This window comes from Grampus griseus, assembly GCF_964374135.1.
Source record: "Grampus griseus genome assembly, chromosome: 13".
NCBI lineage: Eukaryota > Metazoa > Chordata > Mammalia > Artiodactyla > Delphinidae > Grampus > Grampus griseus.
The window spans coordinates 49099064-49124469 of record NC_139007.1 but is presented as its reverse complement, the minus strand read 5'-3'; the positions used below and the strand labels follow the sequence as shown (position 1 = coordinate 49124469).

Below are 25406 nucleotides of genomic sequence, written 5' to 3'. Positions count from 1 at the left end.
ACTTTGTCAGTCTACTCATTTATCTATGGATCTGATTCCTATAACACTTTCCTTTATCTCAGTTGACCCCCTGGGATCCTAGCCAGTTACTGTTTCAAATATGCAGTAATGAGACCAAAATCTTTAATAATTTAGATTATCTGATAATATCAAAGCACTAGTAAATCACTTAAAAAAAAGACATATACAGCCTGCTATAAGCAGAAACAGAGACATTAAAGCTCATGAAAGAAAGCATAAGAGGTGCTATGATGATAAAAGCCTGAGGCCTGAAAGGAGGATCCCTAATGGCTGATGCTAAAGGGGCAAAAGCATCAATTCCTTTGTTTTTCCACTCACTTTAACCTTGTGAGCACCATCATATATCGTTATTGGTCTAGCCTTAATGGCATTCTTCCTGTGGTATTTGCCCATCGTGTGATTCTTTTACCAAAGCTCCTTTTTTCATCCACCCTCTTCTTGGCATAATTAACCAAGGGAAAGAGGAATTCAGCACAATTTCTAATCCATCACCTTCTGAATCCTTCTGTGCTTCAGCTATACCATAACAACTCAAAGTTGTTTTGTACCCATGGACTTTAAATTGGCCTGTCTTCTATCTACTTATGGTTATAAAGCAGTTGTACTTGGTACAAGCAGATAATTCACTAAGACTCAATATTAATCACATGAATAATATAAGAATAAAGAATGATTTCAAATAGGCTAAGAATAAAAAAATTTTACGTGTGATTGTCTAATTTATATGATGGAACTTACATCCAGCCTTTAAGGAGTCTAAACATTCATAATGAAAAAAGTACAGAGATGATTTCTACTTTTAAAAGATGGAGTAGATGATCTTTCCCTTTTCCCTCATCCTGTGTACAGCTAAGATTTCTGGATATCATCTTATGTTTTATATGTGACTCTGGAAGATGGAGAGAAGGCAGACTGGCTAGGGACTTTGGGACCTAAGGAACAACTCAGAGGTGATGTTTCTTGGGTTTTCTTTTTGCCTTGTATATCCTAGGCTGAGTAATTAAGATTGCCAACAGATGCAGGAAGAAAAATGAGGGCTGGGCAGTAAAAGCCTGCTCTCTCTAACCAAAGGACCAGGAAAAGGGCAGTCTACCAAGGCAAAATTTGTAGATAGTGACCACTTTAATCGAGACAAACACCACTTTAGAAAATATTGCCAACAAGACTTGGGGTTCAGCCTGGACTTCTGTTCTCAGCTGCCAGTAATGAGGCACCCCTGCCTCTCCCTGGTAGGATGGTATCAGAGGAGACCTAGGTAGAGAGTTAGGAATTTCACCATCACCCAATGGTAATAAGGCCACCGTCTCTCCTTCCCCTCCACACATGTATTTGTTTCACACATGAAACAAATTTTAAAATACAAAGTGTCAGCAAAGAAATATATAAAGAAAACCCAAAAGGAAATTTTAGAACTGAAGAATTCCATTCCCAAAATAGAAAGCTCAATGGATGGGCTCAACAATAAAATAGAGGGGACAGAGGAAAGAATCAGTGAACTTGAAGATATTACGAGAGGAAATAGACTGAATCCCAAAGTCCTGTGGAACCATAACAGAAGATCTAACATTTGCGTCATTGGAGTCATGGAAAGAGGTTGGAGCTACAAATGTATTTGAAAAAATGATGGCTGAAAACTTTCCAAATTTGGCAAAAGACCTAAGCCTGTGGATTCTAGAACCTCAAAGACCAAAGACCCAAAGAAGTCCACACCAAGACACAATACAGTTGACCCTTAAACAACACAAGGTTGAACTGTGTAGGTCTACTTATACACAGACTTTTTTTCAGTAGTAAATACAGTACTAGATGATCTGAGGTTGGTTGAATCTGTGAATGAGGATAAGGAGGGCTGACCATAAATTATATTGGGTTGGCCAAAAAGTTTGTTTGGTTTTTTCCATAAGATAGTTCCAGTGGCACTTAGTTGTCTTTAACTTCATTTGAAACAATTTTGTTAGACTGTATTGTGACAGCTGTCACATCAGCATGCATTTAAAAACAAAACTTATCAAAATTGATGAATTTTTGTGTAGCCATTTTCATATTGAAGATGAAAGAAAAAAGCCACATCTTCGGCTTTATTTCACAAAAGGTAAAAACCCAACCAAAATGCAAACAAAGATTTGTACAGTGTATGGAGAAGGTGCTGTGACCGATGGAATGTGTCAAAAGTGGTTTGCGATGTTTCATGCTGGAGATTTTTTTCTGGACGATTCTCTAGGGTCTGGTAGCCCAGCTGAAGTTGATAGCGATCAAATCGAGACATTAATTGAGAACAATCAATGTTATACCACACGGGAGATAGCCGACATAGTCAAAATATCCAAATCAGGCGTTGAAAATCATTTGCACCAGCTTGGTTATGTGAATCGCTTTGATGTTTGTGTTCCACATAAGCGAAAAAAGCCTTCTTGACAGTATTTCCACGTGAGCTTCTCTACTTAAATGTAATGAAAACATTCTGTTTTTAAAACAAATTGTGATGGGCAATGAAAGGTGGACACTGTACAATAATGTGGAACGGAAGAGATCGTGGGGCAAGCAAAATGAACCACCACCAACCACACCAAAGGCTGGTCTTCATCCAAAGAAGGTGATGTTGTGTATATGGTGGGATTGGAAGGGAGTCCTCTATTATGAACTTCTTCCAGAAAACCAAACGATTCCAACAAGTACTGCTCCCAATTTAGACCAACTGAAAGCAGCGCTCAAAGAAAAGCATCTGGAATTAGTCAACGGAAAATACATAATTTTCCATCAGGGTAATGCAAGACTGCATGTTTCTTTGATGATCAGACAAAACTGTTAACAGCTTGGCTGGGAAGTTCTGCTTTATCCTCCATATTCACCAGACATTGCACCTTCAGCTTTCCATTTGTTTTGGTCTTTACAAAATTCTCTTCATGGATCAATTTTCAATTCCCTGGCAGACTGTAAAAGGCACATGAAAGAGTTCTTTGCTCAAAAAGATAAAAAGTTTGGGGAAGATGGAATTATGAAGCTGCCTGAAAAATGGCAGACGGTAGGGGAACAAAATGGTGAATATGTTGCTCAATAAAGTTCTTGGCGAAAATGAAAAATGTATCTTATTTTTACTTTAAAAACCGAAGGAAACTTTTGGCCAACCCAATACATGATTTTTGACTGTGCAGGGGGTTGGCACCCCAATCCGCCCTTGTTGTTCAAAGGTCAACTGTATAGTCAAACTTCTGAAAATTTAAGACAAATCTTGAAAGCAGAGAGGGAGAAACAACACCATAGCTACAAGGGAAAATCAATGCAAATGACAGTGGACTTCTCCCCAGAAAAGATGGAGGACAGAGGAAGTGGCATGACATTATTCAAGAGCTGAAGGCAAAGAGCTGTCAACCTGAGCTCTGTGTTTTTTGAAAGTAGCCTTCAGGAATATTGAGGAGATCAATACATTCTCAGGTGAAAAATATGTCACCAGCAGACCTACCCTAAATAAAGGAATAAAGGAATTTTTCTACCTCTGTCATGTTCCTGCAACCTCCTGTTCATCTATAATTGTACAAACTTTCTTTTAAAAACAAGGAATGAATATAAACTACTTGAGAACATTGAGAAAAATAGTCTGTGCTTATAATTTGTATAAAAAGTGAACATAGTTGGATGTGGTGAGATTGTAAAGTGCTTGAAACACATTAGTAGAGTTCTGACTTCATGGAGGGTAGAGAGATGAGAATTGTAAGTTCTGAATACTGAAGTGTTCAGGAACAAACATCTGGTGGTTACATGAAGGATGCTGATTGGGAAAAAATTGCACGCATAATGTAATTGTCTTGTGATCTGGTGATGTGCCAGCAGTGATAAAAGATGAAAGAATTAAAGAGTGAATCCTGGAGAAATTTTGTATGTTTTCAAACATTGAACTTTTTGGAACCAGCTGCTGTTGTGATGGCAATGCCAAGGGAGAAAACAGTCAATATCCAAGTATCCCTGAATAAGCTGCCTTCAGTTTTTCCTCATCAGTAAAACCCGTGTCCTCTTTTATTATATACGTATTATAAACCTTGGTCTCGTAGTCTACTAATGTCATAGTCCAACCCTAGGGAATAAGTATAATTAAAAGGACATTTCCTAATTTAAAGTCCTTTTGAAATTCCAGGTCTGTCATTTAAAATAAAAATCCATTTAAAACAATATTCTGAGGTTTACTTTCTGGATAGTAATATCCTGGAGTTAATTTTCTCTTGAAGTTAAGAAATGTTTTATGTGAATTAATTTCCTTGAGTCACAGATAATGGAATTTTTAGTGAATTGACAGTCATACTGAGACAGCCACTGTAGTAATTATGCAGTTTAGCTACACTTACATTTGGTTAGTTAGAAAGATGATACCAGTAAATTGTAGCCATGGCTTCAATTACCATATATGGATTGGTTTTTAACATTGTTCCATGGCTTAGCTCATCCCTCAAAATATTTGGAAGTGCATAGTGCCGTTCATATGGGTTGCTGGGAAAAGCAAAAATACTGGAATCAGCAGAAATTCAGAACCTTCTCTAGGTAGTTCAGTGATGTCATCCTTATATAGGATGCATAGAATTACTTCATAAGCCTCCAATATATTGATCTAATAACATAATTTCGTATTTCAAGATCAGTGCTTGCTGGAAAGTAGTATGCTTTGCAAAGTCTGCAGTTAGTCTGGTGACTCTTAAGTTTCAAATCATATTGTGTTTTAGCAGCTTCAAAGATGTGTATTTTGTCTTCACTAACATATGTTTAGCTGTCTGATGGCTAAACCTGATTTCAGGCATTGGATTCAAATAACTGTTCAGCAGTGTGCTGTGACTTTTCCCATTAACTCAGCCACTTTGCTTAAATCCATAATTTGTAACAAACATATGGTTGTGCTAAAATGAGAATAATTATAGTTGAGTTTTAAATGGACATTTCCACTTAAAATTTTTATATAATCTTTGTTACTAATGTATATCTCACACCTTATTAGGAATGATTGTATCTAAATTTCATCGACACACTCTTTCTGAAAAATTATAATCTCAAGAGACAGCAGTAGGTGACTTATAAACAAACATGTAGAAGTTGAAAGCTCTCACCTAAGGGCCATTATTTACATATAGGTTCATAGAAAAAAACTTTTGAAAGATTTCTCTAAGAGTGGGAGAATTTGTGCCTATGTATGTGAAGATAGAACCAATCTAAACAACTATAAGTTTAAATAATCTACAATACTGGTGTCCTTCCTGATCCTCGACTATTGCATTTTCATACTTTTAAATATTCATTTCAACTTGAAATCAGAATATGAATAGAGTTCCATGAATAAAAAATTTCATTTTTATCTTGAGATATAGCTCAAGCTATATCATGAGATGTAGCTTGTTAGACCTATAGTTGTTGGAAAGCATATGTTATTCTTCTTTGACTTTATATTTTTGACATGTTGAACACTAATTTTCCTTCATGAATTATATCTTTAAAATGCACTTGGATGTGAAAAAGGGTGCATTCAGTTAATACAGGTCATAGTCAGAATCCTGAATATAACTAGGGCACAATTTTAAAAGGTGACTAAAACTTACTTTCTGTAAGTGTAAGCATATCAGTTACCCTCCAGATATATTTCTTTCCAGCAAAAATAATTCTAGATTGCATATTAATTATAATCCACCTGGTTATATCTGTTTGGGAAGTAATATGTGCAAATACTGTGGCATTATTTATATACTATTACATTGACTATTTACATTCAACTTTTCTTTAATAAACTTAGAGGAGTTTTAGATTCACAGCAAAGTTGAGTGGAAAGTACAGAAAGTTCTCATATAAGTTCTATCCTTACATATGTACAACCCCTCCCCCCACTATCAACGTCTCACGCCAGAGGGGTACAGTTGTTACAACTGATGAACCTACACTGACATATCATTATCATCAGGAGTCCAAAGTTTACATTAGAGTTCACTCTTGATGTTTCACATTCTATGAATTTTGACAAATGTCATAGTAATGACACGTATCCACCATTGTAGTGTCTTACAGAAGAGTTTCACTGCCGTAAAACTGTGCTCTGCCTGTTCATCCTTCCCTCTCCCCAACCCCTGACAAGCCTACTTTTGATCTGCTTGCCTTGAACAGATACTGTCTGTTGCAAAGTACATAAAACACATAATATGTCCTGCTTTGAAAGGGATGTGAGCTATGCATTGATTCTGGTCTTGGAGCTCACATGATTTTTTTTCTGCATGTGTGAATGATGATGGTAAGATATTATAGCCTAGTTTGTGATTTTTTTCTGAATTGAAATCATTTAGCAAATTCTGAAGTAATCCTTAGAGGATCTAAAGATAACAGACGATTCTTTTCCAGTTTTACATTGAATAGGTTCTCAGTGAAGCTATTAAAATTTAGTTTACATTGGAAACATTGTTATGAATATTAAAATAATGTTTTGAATTGGCCCCCCTTAAGAGCATAACTGTGAAGAAGCTCTGATGACTTTAACATCCTAATTATTCTCTTGTTTATTACAGCTTTAGTAGAATTACTTGAAAAATTTGTCCTTCATCTCTCTGAAAGCCCATCTGAATGCTACTTCCCCTCAGTGGAATATACAGGTACAGTTTAAACATTTTTGTATTTTGGAAAGTGCTCAGTGTGCAAATAGATAATGTTTCATAGAGGAGTGTAATTAGACACAAATATGCACAAGGTTTTTTCACCCTAAAAAATCTCTCCCTTTGTGCCATATACATTCCGGATATCTTTCAGTTTTTCTGTGCAAATGTCTGGGTTTCCTTGTAACTTTCTAGCTTCGTTTTTGAGCTCTTTTTTTTTTTCTGTCTACCCATTAAAAATTGTTTTTCCTTAAGGCAGTATCTTCCAATGTCTTTCACTCTTCTGGTTTTATCCACTGGGAGATGATTTCCTAGTGATCTCATCTGCTTGTACTGTTCTACCCACCTTATATACTGATGACTTCTAAATATACCTCTTCTACGCAAAGATCTATAAGCTTCATTCTCATATTTCCAGATGCTTAATTGGTAAACATCACCTGGATGTGCTAAAGAACCCTCAAGCTCAAAATGTCCACCTTCTCATACGTCACTGAGATACATCCTCCTCCTACACTGTCTATTTTTGTGGGCAGTGCAATCATCTGTCCATCTAAGCCAGGTTCCCCCCCAGTCACCAAACTGTATTCTGTGTTCTTAATATAGCTCAAATTTATCTACCTATATCTATCTCTACTCTTCTTTATGTTAGTTTAGGCCACCATTACTTTTTGCCTAGGTTATTACAACATTCTCTTTACCTGATGTCTCTAATTGGAGTCTCATCTTTTCAGAGGTATTCTTTATGCTGCTGTCAGAGTGACCTGTGAAGTGTAAATCTGACCCGCTCTTTCCTCTACCTCTTAGAAGCGTACCATTGACCACTGCATACAGTTTAATCTTCTTATCATAGTACCCAAGGCCTTATGTTGCTCTTCTCCTTTCTTCTCTAGCATCATCCCTTTCTCTCCACGCCTCATATTTGTTTTTCAGGGGCACTAAACTATTAGCAGCATTGCCAACCTCACCCTCTCTTCTCCAAATACACATTCATTTATTCAACAAATGGATATTTTCCTCTGCTGTATAATAGAACTGCTGTAAGCACTTGGACACATCAGTGGACAAAAGAGAAAAAAAAGTCTTGCCTTTACAGAGTTTACCTTCTGATTGGAAGACAAACAATAAATAAGTAAAAAGATTCAGTATGTCAAGTGGTATGGTGGTAAGTGAGAAATGCAGAGCAGGGAAGGGGTCTAGGAAGTGCTAGTTGGGGGTGGCGGTTCCAGTGTTAAATAGTGTTCAGACCAGCAGAAATTGGGAGCAAGATACATGGATGTTTCCAGAGGGAGAGACTTCCAACAAGTGACTAGGAAGGAGGTTAGTACAGCTCAGAAGGAGTATGGGGGAAGGATTGTTGGTGTTGAAGTTAGAGAGGAGAGGATGATATAGGTTTTTTGTTTTTTCTTTTTTTTTTCTTTAGGCCACACTGCGTGGCTTGTGGGATCTTAGCTCCCCAACCAGGGATTGAACCTGTGCCCTTGGCAATGAAAGCACGGAGTCTTAACTACTGGACTGCTGGGGAACTCCCTGATCTAGGGTTTTTAAAGTCATTGCAAGGTCTTGAACACAGGAGTGACATGCTCTGATTTACATTTTTAAAAGATCACTATTGCTGCTGTATCAGGAAAAGACTGAAGAACAAAGGGCTAAAGCAGGGAGATGAGTTAGAAGGCTATTGAAAAGATGAAATGGCAGTGGCTTGGATGAGGATGTCAGTGGAGTTAGAAGTACTTGGATTCTAGGTATATTTTGAAAATAGGACCAACAGAATTGAGTAACAGACTGAATATGGGGTGGGAGAGAAAGGAGTCAAAAGACCCAAGTTATTGATCTGAGCCACTGGAAGGATGGGATTACCAAACACTGAGATAGCGAAGAATGGGTAAAGAATAGGTTTCAGAGAGGAGATTAGGAGCTTGCTTTTATGTTATGTTTCCAATACTTATTACACATTTAAGTAGACATGCTCTGTACATGTTGGCTGTTTGAATCTGGAACTTAGGGAGAAGGTAGGGCTGAAAATACAAATTACTAAATCATCAGCTTAGTATATAAAGCCAATACACATCTCTTTGTCATGTTTTTCTCATATTCTGACTTAATGTCTAATTCCTCACGTGACAGCACACTCCTGTAAGGTAGTTTCCTTGTCTTACCTGTCGTATCCTCTGCACCTAGAGTAACAGTGCCAATAAATGTTTGACAAATAAAGGAAAAAATGGGGCTTCCCTGGTGGCGCAGTGGTTGAGAGTCTGCCTGCCGATGTGGGGGACACGGGTTCATGCCCCGGTCCGGGAAGATCCCACATGCCGCGGAGCGGCTGGGCCCGTGAGCCATGGCCGCTGAGCCTGCGCGTCCGGAGCCTGTGCTCCGCAACGGGAAAGGCCACAACAGTGAGAGGCCTGCATACCGCAAAATAAATAAATAAATAAATAATAAAGGAAAAAATGGATAGAAGAATGAAGGATAAAAGCTTTGTATACTGTGTCAACCAGTTGGTTTACTCTATTGTCTGTTAAAATCAAAACATTTAAGATTTCTGAGCATTGATTCATCTTGTGCCTTAGGACAATGAATTTAGTAACTGTGTAAAGGGTGAAGAACTAAAATTTCCCAAAGGTGAATATCCAGTGCCTGGGGCTCAGTAAATGAAGACACAGTGAAGAAAAAGCAGAGAGGTAGCATAGGCTCATGATAATAGATCATCATGGGATATTGCCCCTCTTCCTCATAAGGGTAACATGACTTTTCTGTTTGCTAAAGAAACCATCCTTCAAATATGTGTTATTTATTCAAGTTAGACACAATGTGTCAAATCTCCATAAAAAGAAAAAAATTTTAAAGATACATTTTCAGTCTGGCTCAGACTAATTTTTTTAGCTCTGTTATTCATCACTGCCCCAATACATCCTGTGCATTCATATCACTGAACCTTTGTTCCTACTGTTCCCTCTGGATAAACCTTTTCCTCCCCATGACACCCATATGATAATGTCCAACTGCACTGTGAAGTTGCAGCTAGAATGTCACCTACCTTCTTATTCCCAGTCAGAAGTCCCTCCTCTGTGCTCCTGTTGCATTCACATTAAACTACCATTTTGATATTTATTATATTGTATATGGCTAATTTAAATTATTTCATTAGGTCTCAAATGCCTCTGTATCTTTAATATGGCATTTGAGATATTTTTATTGGGTTACATGTACATACTGTCACATAGCGTCCATATTCACACAGTACATTCGTATAACAATCCTAAAGCTATTGGGATTTACAAAAATACATAGGAACATGTACCTAATTAAATCACAGTGACATCTAATGCAGATTTGGGAAAGGGATAAAAGTGATCCTAAGAAAATGAAAGCAAAGAAATGAGAGGAAAATACAAGGCAGAATTAAACAGAGATTAAGGTAGGCGAAGGGCATTGGTAACTATTGACCACTGCTTGTGAATTAAATAGAGTGCTGGGGCACCTGATGTGCATCATGTCATTCAACCCTGTAACTACAGTTGCCCCTTGAACAACATGGATTTGAACTGTGCAGGTCCCCTTACAGGCAGATTGTTTTCAATAAATACATACTACAGTACTACCAATCCATGGTTTGTTGAATCCTTGGATGCCGAACTGAGGATAGAGAGGGCCAGCTGTAAAGTTATACTCGGATTTTTGCCTGCATGGGGTTGGCGCCCTAACCCTTGTGTTGTTCAAGGGTCAGCTGTACTCTCTGAAGTAGGCCTACTCATCACATTTAAAATCAGGAAACTGAGGCTCAGAGGGAAGAAAAGAGAAATTGTCAAGAGAATTTTGAGGAAAAGCATCTGTGAAGAAAGTTACAACTTTATGAACAAACCTTAAAAAGAGTGTGAAAAACATACAGGGATTAATGATCAAGTCAAGTCTGTGCGTAAGAAAGGAAACAAGTAAGAAGTGGTGATCATGGAGATTTGCATGGCCAAAGTGGGTATCGGGCTTCCCTGGTGGCGCAGTGGTTGAGAGTCCGCCTGCCGATGCAGGGGACATGGGTTCGTGCCCCTGTCTGGGAAGATCCCACAGGCCGCGGAGCGGCTGGGCCCGTGAGCCGTGGCCGCTGAGCCTGCGCGTCTGGAGCCTGTGCTCCGCAATGGGAGAGGCCAGAACAGTGAGAGGCCCGCGTACCGCAAAAAAAAAAAAAAAAAAAAAGTGGGTATCTCTCGTCTTCAGTATGATGGTCTTCAAATTCTGCAGCTCTCTTTGGCACATTGTTCTATTGGGTCGTATTTTCTATAGATAATTTAAAATTAACGTTATGTTGTATATGTTATCTAAATACTCAACAAGGCTGATTGCTCAGTGTGCATGCATTTACTACCCTCTGTTATACTTCTAAATTATGCTGAGGGAGATCTCAGATGTTGGCTTCATTGAATGTATTAACTAGACAGATAAACCCTGAATGTGAATTTAAATCCTTTAAAGGCTCCAGCGGAACAGCTATCCACTGGCGTTGTAGAGCACAGATGAAAATAAAGTGGCTTCCTGTTGATTGATTGTTACCCTTTATCATTTACTTTTTGGCTGGTGGAACAGTGGTTTGCTATTATAAAATTTCACTCTATTTACTTTAAATAACCAAAAACCATGTTTTGATATAAAAGATGTTTCAAAGCAGACACTGGATAGATATATTCAATGTTTTTTCTTGTTTCTTGAAATGAGAAATTGATTGGCTTCTTAAACATGACAGCTTGCTAAACCCTAAGGTAGCTGAAATTAGAATAACACAGTCATCCATCTGTTGTTAGCTCCCTCAGGATTTCAATCCATTATAAAATTTGCAAATTCTGGAAAAATCAAATTAGTTTGGCTGTTTATCACCTTAAAGAAAGAGGACAAACAGATAAAGTTCTGCACACTTGCAGTTTGTAACTCCATACAAGTATCTTTCCAAATCCTAACAGACACTAACCATTTGTCAGCTCATTTCCCTGGGATGAGTTGGAGGTTTTTTTCTTCTGCAGTTGCTTCTTTGAAATGATAAATTAAGTAGTCCTTTCAGGGTGGTAAATATTTTAATTTTATCCTTTTTCTCTTTATGTTATTAATCAAAAGGTTGGAAAAAATATCAGAATATCATTGTTTCACCTTTTGATTAATATATACAGTTAAATATCCATTATACTTCCTTTGGGTATTCAGCAAATATGCTCTTTTCTGTTTTGCATTTATGGAGCGTGTTTGTGAGTATGGTCAATAATTGGCAAGGAGGTATATAATATGAATGACCCTGTCCTCAAGGAGGGGAAATAGGACATATACCTAAAATGATGAATTAAATAATTTGCAGCGTATGGTAAAATAGAAAATAAAGAAATGGAAAACTGACATTTTTCAGCTGGCTACTTTGTTTCAGGCAATGTGCTAGAGCCTTTAAGTATGCTATTTGAATTGAGGTTTTGTCAAATGAGGGGTTGTGTGGTATGTGCCACAGGTGTTCAGTGGAAAGAGTGACTAGTGTTGACTAATGCCATTATGGAAGATTAGGGGAGGAAGCAATGATAGAGCAAGAGGAGTGGCACTAGTGAAGCCTCCTGGGCCATTACAGCTGAAAGAAATAGGAGAGGCGAAGAGTCTTGCAGGCAAGGGCAATTGTATAATCAAAGACGTGGAAAAGAGTAATGCTTTTCTCCAAATAGTGCTGACTATATCACGTAGGATGCTGAGACTTAGGCTAGTTTACTGGTCGTAAGGAATTAAATTTTATGGCAGTAAAAATTGAATAAAATGGATAGATAACAACCACATGTTAAAAAAGAAGCAACAGAACCTTCAGGCTTACTTTGGGGAAGGAGGAAGGTAGGAAGAAATGGACTGACTGGTTGGTTTCTTTGGGTGGTGAGAGTTCTCTGGCTTTACTACTGATATAGCAGGGCTTCAGGAGAGTCAGTCAACAGCCAAGCTGTAACTGTTTCTCTAATACTGGATTTGTCCGGAGATATGGTTTACTATTCTGAAAAATTATTTAGTTTCGCACTATTAGCCAAGTGCCAGGCAGAATAGATTTAATTTCTTCTACCACTGCTCTGTGTGCTAGCTTTCCAAGTTAAAAGTAGAACAGAATGTGTTACCAAAGTGAGTGATTTCAGTCAATATTCAGTTAATTTTTTCAACTCATTTTGTTTTGAGACTATTATATTTATAATTAAAATGATTGGTTATTGCAAATAATTAATGCTGAGATTGAATTAGGCATTGTTGAGTAGGGTAAGTCTGATGCTATAGGTGTCATTGGTTGGCCTTTATTCAGTAACTTATTGTGCTTCACAGTGACTCTGGGGTATCCTTTTGTTTCTTGATTTCAATATACAGAAAATTGTTTGTTTGTTTATTTATTTATGGCTGCATTGGGTCTTCGTTGCTCCATGCTGACTTTCTCTAGTTGTGGCGAGCGGGGGCTATTCTACTTGGCAGTGCACTGGCTTATTGTGGTGGCTTCTCGTTGCAGAGCACAGGCTCTAGGCGCGCAGGCTTCAGTAGTTGTGGCCCGCAGGCTCTAGAGCACAGGCTCAGTAGTTGTGGTGCACAGGCTTAGTTGCTCCTCGGCATGTGGGATCTTCCCAGACCACGGCTCAAACACATGTCCTCTGCACTGGCAGGTGGGTTCTTAACCACTGCGCCAGCAGGAAAGCCCCAGAAAAAATTTTTAAGTTCATATCTATTTCCATCTCCACCTTGCTTCTAGTTTGATACGTAAAGCACAATTTTTGTTGTTCATTGGATGTTTGTTCATTTATTCGTTCATCTACTCATTCATTCACTCAGTGTTTGTTAAGCACTTATTACATATCCCACACACTATTGTGCACATTTCAGTAAATCACTGGTTACCAGTGATGCATCAGAGTCCCCTGAAAACATCCATTTTTATCATTAAATTTTACTTAATCATTTTGCTCCATCAATTTTATTTCTGAAGATTTTAATTTCTGCTTCATAAGTTGTTTTTAGTCCAGATTAAATGTAACAAAGATTATTTCACTGAACTTTTGTAGCCCAAGATCCATTTCTACTTGTCAGGTTGTCATATTGTATGTCAAATACAGATTAAAATATGAAGCCTCTTTTTTAATATATACCTGTGAACCATTTTCTGACTTCATCACTGCTTCAAGAAACTTTGCATTTCTTCTTTTTCTAACGGAATTTTATTCACTCTCAAGTCACCTACATCTGTATCATATTAATGATTTTTTGAGTGGATATTTGATATTTGTTTTGGTCTGCTTAATACCTCATATATTCTCCTTTAAAAGTCTTTTTGGAGATTTAACTGATACCTTCTTTAAAGTGAAATGTGTGGAGCAAGGTATCACTGTCCAATTATAACTGTCTCTAAAGTTCAGTTTTATTCCTTTAAGTGTGGATCTCAACTTCAATGCACAAGAAGTAAGCTGTTAGAGGTCTTCTAAAAAGACAAATGACTGAACAGTCACCTTCCGCAATCTTGTTCAGTAGTCTGGAGTATTTATTTTCACTTTTAAAATGCTCCTCCGAGGATTTTGATATACAGCCACAACTGGAAAACATTACCTGTTGAAATGTGCAGAGTTAAGTTTTTACTCTGAAGGTACAGAATCGTAAGCTTTTAGAGGGAATGGACTTGGGAAATTATTCCTACAACATCAGGAAACTTATCTGTCATCTCAGGCCGACAGCTAGGCCACTCTGGAAAGACGCTATTCTTCCATGGTGAAGAACTAAGAACTTGAACCTTATGTAAATATTCAGTGTCATAGTCTTTTTGGGCAAATTCTCTCATCTTGATTCTTGACTTTATTCCATTCTTTACTGTAATGGTAGAAGGTACTCTGATCTATAGAATCCATGACATTGGGCATGCCCATTCTTAGCACTCTTAGTTCACTGCATACTTCTCCTCTATTGTGAAGATATCTATATGTATTCTACTTTCCAAAAGGGAAACATAAGTATTATTTTAAGCATACAAATCTACATATTAACAAAGATATTTCTTATGCTTAATAATCTAATTTTATGTGTACTACATTCTAAGTGTTATCATCTAATCTAACTTAACATTGTCTGGTAGTAGCTTATAAAATCACTTTCGTCATTATATCACATTATGATAGTTGATAAGTAGGTCTGTTCCATGGCTTTAGCAATATATAAAGTCAATGTTTATTTTATTGAAACTATTGAAATTTTGCAAAATCAGCCAATGTCACTGACACTACTGCACTAAAGTTTTACATTATTTCAACTTAGGAAACTAAGAACTTGAAATTATGGTGAGCATATGAATGATGATTAATAGTTTTTAAATATTGGTCATTATTTTGTGAGTGAGAATAATTTGTGGTATATGTTTTAGTACCAAGTGATAGAAACTCAAATCAGACTTTTTTCTTTTTTTGTCTAAGCAGAAAAAGAGGCAGAATCATTGGCTCATAGTATTCAGTAATAGTGTAAAGCTGTCCTTAGCAATTTGTCTCCTTTCTATGTCTCTCCCTTTCCTTGTATTGAATATATTGGATTCATTTTTCTCTACTGGAGACACAGAGTACTCATAGCCCTGTAGTTAAAGGCGAGGGCATTGTGGGGGAATACCATCTTCACACTAGTTTGAAAAATCTGGAGAAGACATTGCTCAGCCTGTTGCTAGGAGAAGGACAAAATTGGTATCCTTCTTCCTTAGGGACAGAAGGTACATCTGTTAGCAGAGTAAGAGTTATGAATAGCAAGGAATTCTAAGCTATATGAACTGTAGCTTAATTATTATCATTATGGGTGAAATTCAGCAATATTGCTGAGATCGTATTCTGATCTAGATAAGTAAAACTCAGATGTAGCTTATCAAGAAATTAACTGACACCTATCTTTTAAATTTTTTATTTATTTTTCTTTAAGAAATCACCCCTCTAGGCTAGATAGGTGACCAACCAGCCTGGTTTGCCTGGGACTGTGAGGGGTTCTTGGGGCATGAGACTAAGTGCTAAAACCATGCAAGTCCTAGGCAAACTAGAAGTAGGTTACCTTTACCAAGAGTGCTGAAAGATGAATTATTGTTGCTTTAAAGAGTAGATGTTTGATAACCGTGATGTTTACTTTGTTCTTCCCTATCTCTGCAAATCTCAAGGCTACCCATATTTTAAGGTTCAGTTTCAATGCCACTTCTTCCCAATCTCTGCCTCCTGTGAATTCATGTAATTCTTTATCTGTACCACTCTTGTTCCACTTTGTGCTTTAAAACATCTTTGTCAGAGTTATCTATATACACATTTTATCTCTGACACTACAGGCAAAGTTCTTTTAGGGCATGACGTATGATTTATCTTTTATCCCTCATAGATTCTAGCGTGGTGCTCCACACTTTATAAGAAGGGATTTATTAAAAGTAATGAATAAATTCATGAGTTAAGTAGGTATATTGTTAATAATATGAGATGTACCAGTGTGTAATGGGAAAAAAAAACTGCTGATACAGAATTCAGAAAACCTAGCTTTTGCCCCTCCCTATCACTAGATAACTCTGTGATTTTGGACAATTTCCTTATTTGTGTGTGTGTGTATCCGCACACACACACACTGTGCACACACTATAATTTCTTCAGGCAAAAATGGAAAGTTTCAGCTAGATCCGCCTTGTTATCTAGTGATGCTTTTGAGTGTTCATGCTTAATTTGGTCATCCAGTGTTGTCAAAGACTAATCCAAACTTTCAGCCTCTCCTGTAGTCCTCTGTACTGTGCAACCCCTTCACTTTTGGTAGATGATCACACTTCATACCTCACAGAGAAAATCTGCCTGCGGGAAGAAACTTGTTCAGTCCACCCTCGTACATTGCTGTACGTTATATGTAGAATAATATCAATTATTCCTTCCTGACACTCACGTGTAAATCTTTAAGAAGTAAACAGACATACTTATCTATATTTGTAATTCAAAATCTTATATATGCATTGCTTGATGAGAGTACAGTATTCTAGACCATTTTTGTGTTAACAGCTTTTGTGTCCTGAAAACCAAGTAAAAGTAGATTGCTTTAAAACTATGATTATTTGTTTTGTACTTAATATACTTCTAAATGCTTTTTTTAAGAGAAAAGGTATTTTGTAAAAAGTTTCCTGTTAATTCCTTTGAAAAATGTAACTGACAGCTCTTAAAAGAACAGGATTCATCAGTGTGTTTTCAAAATTTACATTAAAATATGTAAAAATATTGCTTTCATCAATTTTCAATTAAAATGTGATTATTATGCAGAGTTTTATACATTTTTATAACCCAGTGTTCTGTTGTTTATAGCTACTGATGCAAGTGTGAAGAATGAAAATCTTTCATCTGTGCAACAGCTTGGCGTTAAAATGACTGTCAGGTATATTATAGGGAAATATCTCCCTGTGCATTTCTAGAATTTGTTTTGTCTAGCTGATGTGTGCTTAATAGTATTTAATTTAACAATCAACTATTTTGTATGCTTTAAATGCAGAGTTTGTCATTCAGAAAATAATAACTTTGTTTTTAGGATATTGGCATATGATTGAATTACCCTTGCAGGTAAATCAGTTACAGTTCATTACTACTTCATAGGCTAACTACAACGTATTTAAGTCTCTATGACTGTCAGGTTTTTTCCAAAAACAACATTTTAAAAATCAGCACATTGGTAGCACAATCATACCATTTTCTAAAATATGTTTAGTTTTTACTGTCAGGATATAGTTTTGAGTACAAAAGTACCTTAATGTAGATGCAGAAGTTAAAATGAGTAAACCAATTATAGTAGTTTGAATTTTTTGTGCTGAAATTATAATTTTCAAAAGAAATGGACAAGCAGAACAGACTGGGAGTTAAGGTCTGAGTCCTTGAACTCCTCTTTTTCTTGATTATTACATGGGAATCTTGATAGTCCCATTCTGTCTACTTCATTGGGTCATCTTCAGAATCAAGTGTAAAAAAGATGCATGTGAAAGCTTTTAAAAAAGACTGTTTGGGGCTTCCCTGGTGGCGCAGTGGTTAAGAATCCGCCTGCCAATTCAGGGGACACGAGTTTGAGCCCTGGTCCGGGAAGATCCCACATGCCGCAGAGCAGCTAAGCCCGTGCGCCACAACTACTGAGCCTGTGCTCTAGAGCCCGCGAGCCACAACTACTGAAGCCCATGCACCTAGAGCCCATGCTCCACAACAAGAGAAGCCACCGCCATGAGAAGCCCACGCACCGCAAGGAAGAGTGCTCCCACTCACCACAACTACAGAAAGCCCGCGTGCAGCAACAAAGACCCAACACAGCAAAAAATATATATATAATAATAAAAATAAAAATGAAAAAGACTCTGTAAATCCATAGCATTATAACAAAAACTATGATAGTAATTCTAGCTCACCCACCTATATCACATAGGGTATATAAATAACCCATTGATTATGTTTTGTGACCCTGTACCCGCCTTTTATATTGTAATGACGTATTTCCATTCTGAAATGGAAACCATAGATAATATGAGCAGTCTAGTCACATATATTTTTTTAATTCAACATAATGTCTTACTGTTAAGAGATAACCGAAGTGATTTATAATGAAACGTTTGTATACTACTGCGGTGCCAGTAGTGAGACAATAGCTGGCACCCATTTAGAATCATTGTAGCTGTGGCAGCTATGAATAGACTGATTTTATTTTGGTGCGTCATATATTACAAGAGGGTTGCCACTGGCAAAGTGACTTTGCAAAATGGTGAACAAGTCTTAGTAAGGCTTCAAGCAAAGCAAAAGAACTGTCTTTCCCTAACTTACACATGGTTTCATTCAGTGTATAATAAAATATATGACTAATATTTTATGATTTTATATGAAACAGAATTAGTTTCAGATAATTATAAATAGATTTTTCATCTATGCAAATGACAAGCAGGGCATTTACAAGTTGTTACTGTGCAGGACTGACTGTCCCATGTCTAACCTCCTGGCCCTTACTCAGCAACTATCTGTAGTCCCCCAGTCACTATGACAATCAAAAGCACTCCCGTAAATTTCCAAACTAGCCCCTGGGGGAGGTGCCACCCTCATATAGGACCATTGGGCTATATGAACTCTAAAATTGCTTCTAAACTTAACATTATGTCAATCTAGCCTATGAACATTCCATGTTTTAGATTAAGTTCAGGAAAAAATGCTTATATTCTACTACTCATCTATAGTATCCATGTTTTGTTCTTTCACTACCATTTCATTTTCCTTTAAAGTTGTTGTATTTACCAGATGAATACTGCTAATTCCAATAGATCATAAGTATCAGGTACATATATTGAGTGTTATTCTTTCATAAGTGCTTTGTATAACTAGTTACGCTAAAAGTAGAAATTTGAAAACTTAAAACCATGAGATCTCAAGAGAACTACACTTTGATGAATGTTAAAAAATGAATTTACAATGCAGGGCCTGACATTTTTTCATTATGTTTTCTGGGCTTTTACAGGTATGGCAAGTTCCTCAATCTGTTAAGAGATGATGCAGAAAATGATCTTACCTTGGTTTTAAAGCATTGTGAGAGATTCCTGAAACAGCAGCAAGCTTCTGTAAAATCTTCTCTTCGTATCCTTTTCAAATAACTGACAGTACTTGAGCTCTCTTCATATGTTTTTCAGAATCCTTTGATGGGGTACTTTAATACATTAATAGGAAAAGAATACTTTAACCTATATTAGTGATTTGTTACGATACACCTTTATGGTATTTAATTTTATATTTTAAATATGTACTTTATTAGACTGAGTAGTAATTATTAAATTTTATTAGTTGAATCTTAAATAAATAAGTAAAGTTATTAGAATGTATTTTCAGTTATATATAAGGAAGTTTTAGGTTTAGTAAATCAATAATACTCTAGATTTAGTAAATCTAGAATAAGAATAAAACATGCATTTATTTTATTTGAATTGGTTATCTTTCAGAAATAGGGTTTGACTTTAAGAAAAAAGTGTATACAGATCTTTTGCATTACTGAATTCTCAACATATGTGGATTTTTTTTTATACTTGATTATGCTAATAATTTGGCAGATAACCTAAACTAGAGAAAGGATGGTACTATTGTGTTAGTGACTTGAACAGTGTGTTTCCACGGAACAGATAGTTTTTCCTCCAGTTGCTGGTGCTGTTGGCCTCCACTGGGCATGTCAGCACACATGTTAACATTAAAATAGTCACTGTGCAAGTGATTTATTAATAAAGTTTGATTTTATATCAATAGCTTATAAATTGGTTGAAGACAAAAGGACTAACTGTCCTTAATATCTCTTTCCTGAGATTCTAGAAATGAATATTTATGGAGTTCTTATATCTCACCATGTTAAGATAAACTATTATAAAAGTTCCTTAACTGTGCTTTTCAGTCTGCTTGCAGGGGAGTTACACTGGCCATGACTGGTTTGTATCTTCTTTGTTCATAATAATGTTGGGGGACAAAGACAAAACATTCCGATTTCTTCAGCAGTTCTCCAGGCTTCTGACTTCTGCTTTCCTTTGGTTGCCAAGACTACATATTTCTGTAAGACTTTTTAGTCTATTTTTAAAGGAGTATTTTAAATTTTAAGGAAAATCCTATTTAAATTCATTGGGATCTTATTATTTTATTTGTAGAGTGCGCTATGTACTCGTTTTCTATCTGAATGCAATTTTGAGCGATTCCTTTTGAAGATACAGATTTGGCATTTTCTCGAATACTTGCTGTCTTACCTAATGGTAACTGAATGAAAGATTAGTGATAATAGGTGCATTATTAAATTTTAAACTTGTCATTTAGTAAATTATAAAGTTCCATATATAAAAAGAAAACTATTGAATGGATATTTTTATTCTTGTTCTGTTAGAAAGAATCTCTGGTTAAATTATAGTATGAGAAAATAATAAGTTGGAATTGTATCCATATTGTATAGAGGAAAATCACACTAACTTTGGAAATCTATGATAAGTTTTGATTAAGGTAGTATAGTGTATTTTTAAAGATTTTACTAGTTCCATGAGATCCAAGTTTAAAGGTAAGTGCATCCCTCTATTAAAGTTTCTGTATTTTGTTTTACTTATGTACTTATTGCATTTAAGACCTCCAACTTGGGGAAACTCTCCATTAAAATAAGCCATGCTAATGCTTCCCAAACCTTTTTCATGACATGTTATCCTTGGACAACAGAATTACACGGTACCCAAGGATAAGTTGTTAAGGGGGCTAGAGAGTATCAATGTCAAGTTAAATGAAAGCATTTATGACATGCTTTTGCAATATGTATTTGTGATAAAGAAAAGAGAGCACCAAGGAATACATTAAATATTGAAATTTTATGATTTTATGCTTGAAATAGCTGTATGTAATTCCTGAATAATACTTCACCATAATGAGAAATTTGCTCACGTGAATAGCAGGAAGCAAAAGGCAAAAAGCTATGTACTAGCTTTTCTCCAATCAATGGAACTGTTTTCCTTCTGTTAACCAGAGTTTGAACAATTCTTTAAATTGTACGTGAAGATTTAAAATATCTTAAAGGTCTTTCACTCTTTCATTTAGAAATGTAATGTTGAACATTCTTTTGATAATAAGTATGGATTTTAAGTCTATCACACATTTTCATGTCAAGTATTTTAAAATGATACCTACATGCCACTAGTCTTAAGTATTCTACTTTAGTGTTCAGAGTGTGACACAGTCAGACATCACCAATGAACTGTTTTTAACCATAATTTTGTAAAGTTGCATTTCTGCCTTGACGCTATAAACCTAGTTTTCTCACACATTATTTTATTTTTAACACAACAAGAGTGATGTGCTCCACTAGCATTTCTTCCTATAAAACTGAAATCAGGCAGGACTCTAGCAGCTTTGAGTTTATCAGATTTGCCATTTTGATAGCATCAATTTAATATGGAATATAGATCCGTGAATGGAATGGAGTGACTTATTCCTCAGGGGTTTTAGAATGGGCTCTCGATGTAAAACCTTGACACCTTTCTGTTGGTGCATCTGTATCATCAGTGAAGACTCATGCAGTGCCTTCTGTAGTATCATTTCTTTTCCTTTTCAAGTACAAATATACCAAGTTGAATATTTTATTTATTTTATTACCAGTAGTTTGTTTTACTGTTTCTTTGTAAAACAAATAACATTCTGCTAAACATTCCTCTTCAAGGATTCTATCTAGAACTGTTAGCTAAGTGCAGTTACTAATGTCCATATAGTCAGTACTCCATAGTTTAAATGTTTTTGATTTAGTAATCTTTTGGATTGGTGTTTTTGCTGTGCCACTTTCCTTGTTACTGCATGCAGTAATAGACTTTAATATATTACTTAAAAAGTGGTCCTTTTCTATTATGCTTGTTCCATTGGTCTCAGACATTACACTGACACTTTCTATGCAGGTTGACAACTTAAGCAAATCTGCAGTTGCCACAAGACATGTTAAAGACACTTTAGCTTTAGCCATTAATAGCACAGACTTGTCCACCATCTTTAGCACAATACCACATTTTTGTAATCCACCTGAAAAAAGCTTCAACCTGTTCCCCCAGTCCCCCATTCCCCTACCTCATTACCCTGTTCTATTTTTTTCCTTTTGTTCCATAGCCTACATCAATTCCCACTATGCTTCTTAATTTATGTATTTGTTTATTATTTATACACTTAAACATAAGCTCTCTGAGGGCAGGGTTTTGTTTGCTGACATGTCCCAAACTATGTCCCATCATAATTATTCAGTAAATGTGCTGAATATATGAATTAATATTTAAATAGAAATTTGTAAAGGACAGTAGGCTTTTTTATTACTTTAGGAAGTGTATTTAAGAGAGCTCCTCTACATTCGTAAAAGTGTTGTAAGCAAATTGCACCAAAAAGATTTAAAAATTTGGCCTAGGATAAACAGTATAGGACATAATGAAATATTAATTTGAAGTTCTCAAAATTTTATAAACTATTACTATTATTGTGAGATAAAAATAATTTGAAAAATGTGTCCTTAAGCTGTTTAGACCAGAAGAACTCTTTAATGTATTGATTTAATTAAATTATCTTCCAATTTTATTTGTCCTTAAGAAAATCCTTCCTGAATGATAAAAATAATCATTTTTTATGGAATTTCATCAAGAATCAGTTTGACTAATTGTTAACATCAAAGCTGTTAATAAATATAGATTAAGAAAAATCAAGAAATCAGTTATTTCCATGGAGGAATACCTAATCTCAAACAATAATTACAATAAAAGTTACAGTTATATATGCCTTCTCTGTTAGTAGAAACATATGAAATAGAACAAATTAAATTGAAATAAAAACTGAAGTATTTTAATGCACATAAAACCAAAACTCCATTGATGATAAACCAGGCTGAAGTGGCATTTGAATGAAGTACTGTAGTTCAACAGGAAGGTATCATGGGACACTTACTTTATATACATTATATTATTTATATAGATAAAATAAAAGCATGTGCGAATATCTGTATCTTCCTCTTCATAAAATAAAGTAATAACTACCTAACGCGGGAAGTTTGGAGTTAAAAATTCTAATAGCATTGAAATATTCATTTGATTTAAATTTTACAACCATTATGTCGTGGCACATTTGTAATCCATTTGCAGGGCATTAGCAATGGTAAGTCATGTAACCAGTCACTTGCTTGGAAAGAGGACAGGTGTCAAAACCCCTTCCCTTTCTTACATGCGACTTTAAATCTTAATCATATTTGAAGATTCCATTTTCCTATGTGTTTTTTTTTCCCCTGAGAGGAGAAAGATTTGTTTTTTAGAATTATAGAATCAAAGTTTAAAAAGATATCTCCAGAGTTTTCTGTTCGCCCCTCTGCACGATGTGCATGATGCCGTGCTGCACAGAGTCACTGCAGCACTGCCAATGAAACACGGCCTGTTCTCTGCCCACAGGACCCTAGAGTGGAGGGCTGGACTGGATTGGATTGGATCAGTTTGGATTGGTTTGGAGAGTTTGTCTTTTCTAATAGGGTCTTTCTATTTAATTTACATAGATTTTTCTTAGTGTCAGGAATAAAATGACTCATCAGAACTACCTCTAGTGGAAGAAAAAAACTAAGACTGCTTACTGTGTTTCATTTCTTTAAGCACATATCTTTCATTTTTAATCATTAAAGCCAAATACTCTTAAGAAGTGGCATAACATGAACATTTTGGTACTGATAATTTTTTACTGATAATTTTTTGCATGATACTGGCCTAGGGTATATGTTACTTAGGTGATCTATTAAGCGCTGTGATCCTATATGTGGTCTGCTTAATCCTATATTCTGAATTTTATTTAGAGTTACCTTTTATTAAGCATTACCATGCTTTCCAAGAGTTATGACTAACCAAAATATACCAAAACACTAAAAGTATAACAAACATAATTTATAATTTGATGATTCAGAAGATTCCTTGTTATATTCATGTGACTCAGAGCTGTCATTATTGATTTGGTTTTATGAATACCATTTCCTGTAAATTAGAGTTATGAAATAATAATAGGCCAACTAACAAAACTTTTATTATAAGAAAGTTTCCTGTGATTACAGTGTGCAATCATTAGTATGTTGTTGTCATTCAGTCAATTTGTTGAGTAGCTACTCTGTGCAGGGCTTGGTGCTAGGAGCTGTGTTGGTTACCAAAATTTATGGCATAATTTCTTCCAACAGAGTATAATTCATAAGAGTAGAAGAATTCTTGCCTTATCTTTGGGAATCCATTACATAATAATGTTTTATTTTCTTTGAGAAGGTAATTAATTAGTCTATTATCTCCATCTCTATACAAACCTATTCTAAATATGTTGTTTTTAATGCAAATTACAGAACACTGTGTAAGAAATATTTCCAATATATACAATTCTTACACTATTATATATATATTCAGAAAATTATTAGCTAAGTTTGCATTGAAAATTAAAGTATTACATATGTATAAGTTGATTTATTTTGCTTTTACATATATTTATTAGATTCATTAATTCTACTCTACAAATAGTAATTAGTGAAACATATTGTGTATTCAACAAAAGAAGATAAATCAAAGGGTACTAATTCTCATTCAGTTCATATTATTATTCTTAACTACTTAATAAAAGTAATTTTCTTTGTCTGCACATCCATCTGAAGTTGACTACAAGATGTTCATTTAATATGCTATGTATGTCTTCAGTTGTTAGTATATAATATTTTTTTGTGTACTGTGAGATGTCTCCCTAAGAACCTATCATAAAATATATATTTGTACCTATATGTTCCCACAAATACATATTTCTACAATGTGAAACGGTAAACCATTTATCATAATGATAAAACACAAAAACTACTGATAAATCAACTCACTGATTTCAGAAATTTTCATATATTACTCAAACCTAAATCCTTAAAAACGGTTTAGCAGTATAAAGTTTGAAAAAATCCTCCTTATTTTAACTCCTATGTAATTGTCGTATATGAGTTTGATTTTAAAGTATTAACTTTCTTTTATTAAAAAAGTTTGAGTTGCCCAGTAAAGGTAAAAACGTTAAAAGGGCTCTCTAGAAGTCAGATCTAATTTGAGTATCAATGTTTATTATAAGTCTGTAGGATATAATTGCTAGTCTAATAGTTTTTCTTGACACAAAAGTACATCTTCAGGTTTATTCTTTGTTTAAAAAATTTATTGTGGTTAGATGTTGGGTTTAAAGTAACACTCATTAAAACATTGAGCATTCATGATAAATTGTACCCAAGAACTAAATTGAAAAAATA

The 25406-nt window shown here is 35.5% G+C and overlaps 1 protein-coding gene across 1 annotated transcript in view; it reads left to right on the top strand.

Moving 5' to 3' along the window:
- The window catches only part of TBC1D32 (TBC1 domain family member 32), a 184002-nt gene that overhangs the window by 133368 nt on the left and 25228 nt on the right, over positions 1 to 25406 (top strand). The window contains exons 28-31 of the mRNA XM_082669226.1: positions 6546 to 6629; positions 16943 to 17012; positions 19113 to 19228; positions 20028 to 20182. Coding sequence (XP_082525352.1) covers positions 6546 to 6629; positions 16943 to 17012; positions 19113 to 19228; positions 20028 to 20182 — 425 coding nt within the window. The remainder of the gene's footprint in view (positions 1 to 6545; positions 6630 to 16942; positions 17013 to 19112; positions 19229 to 20027; positions 20183 to 25406) is intronic.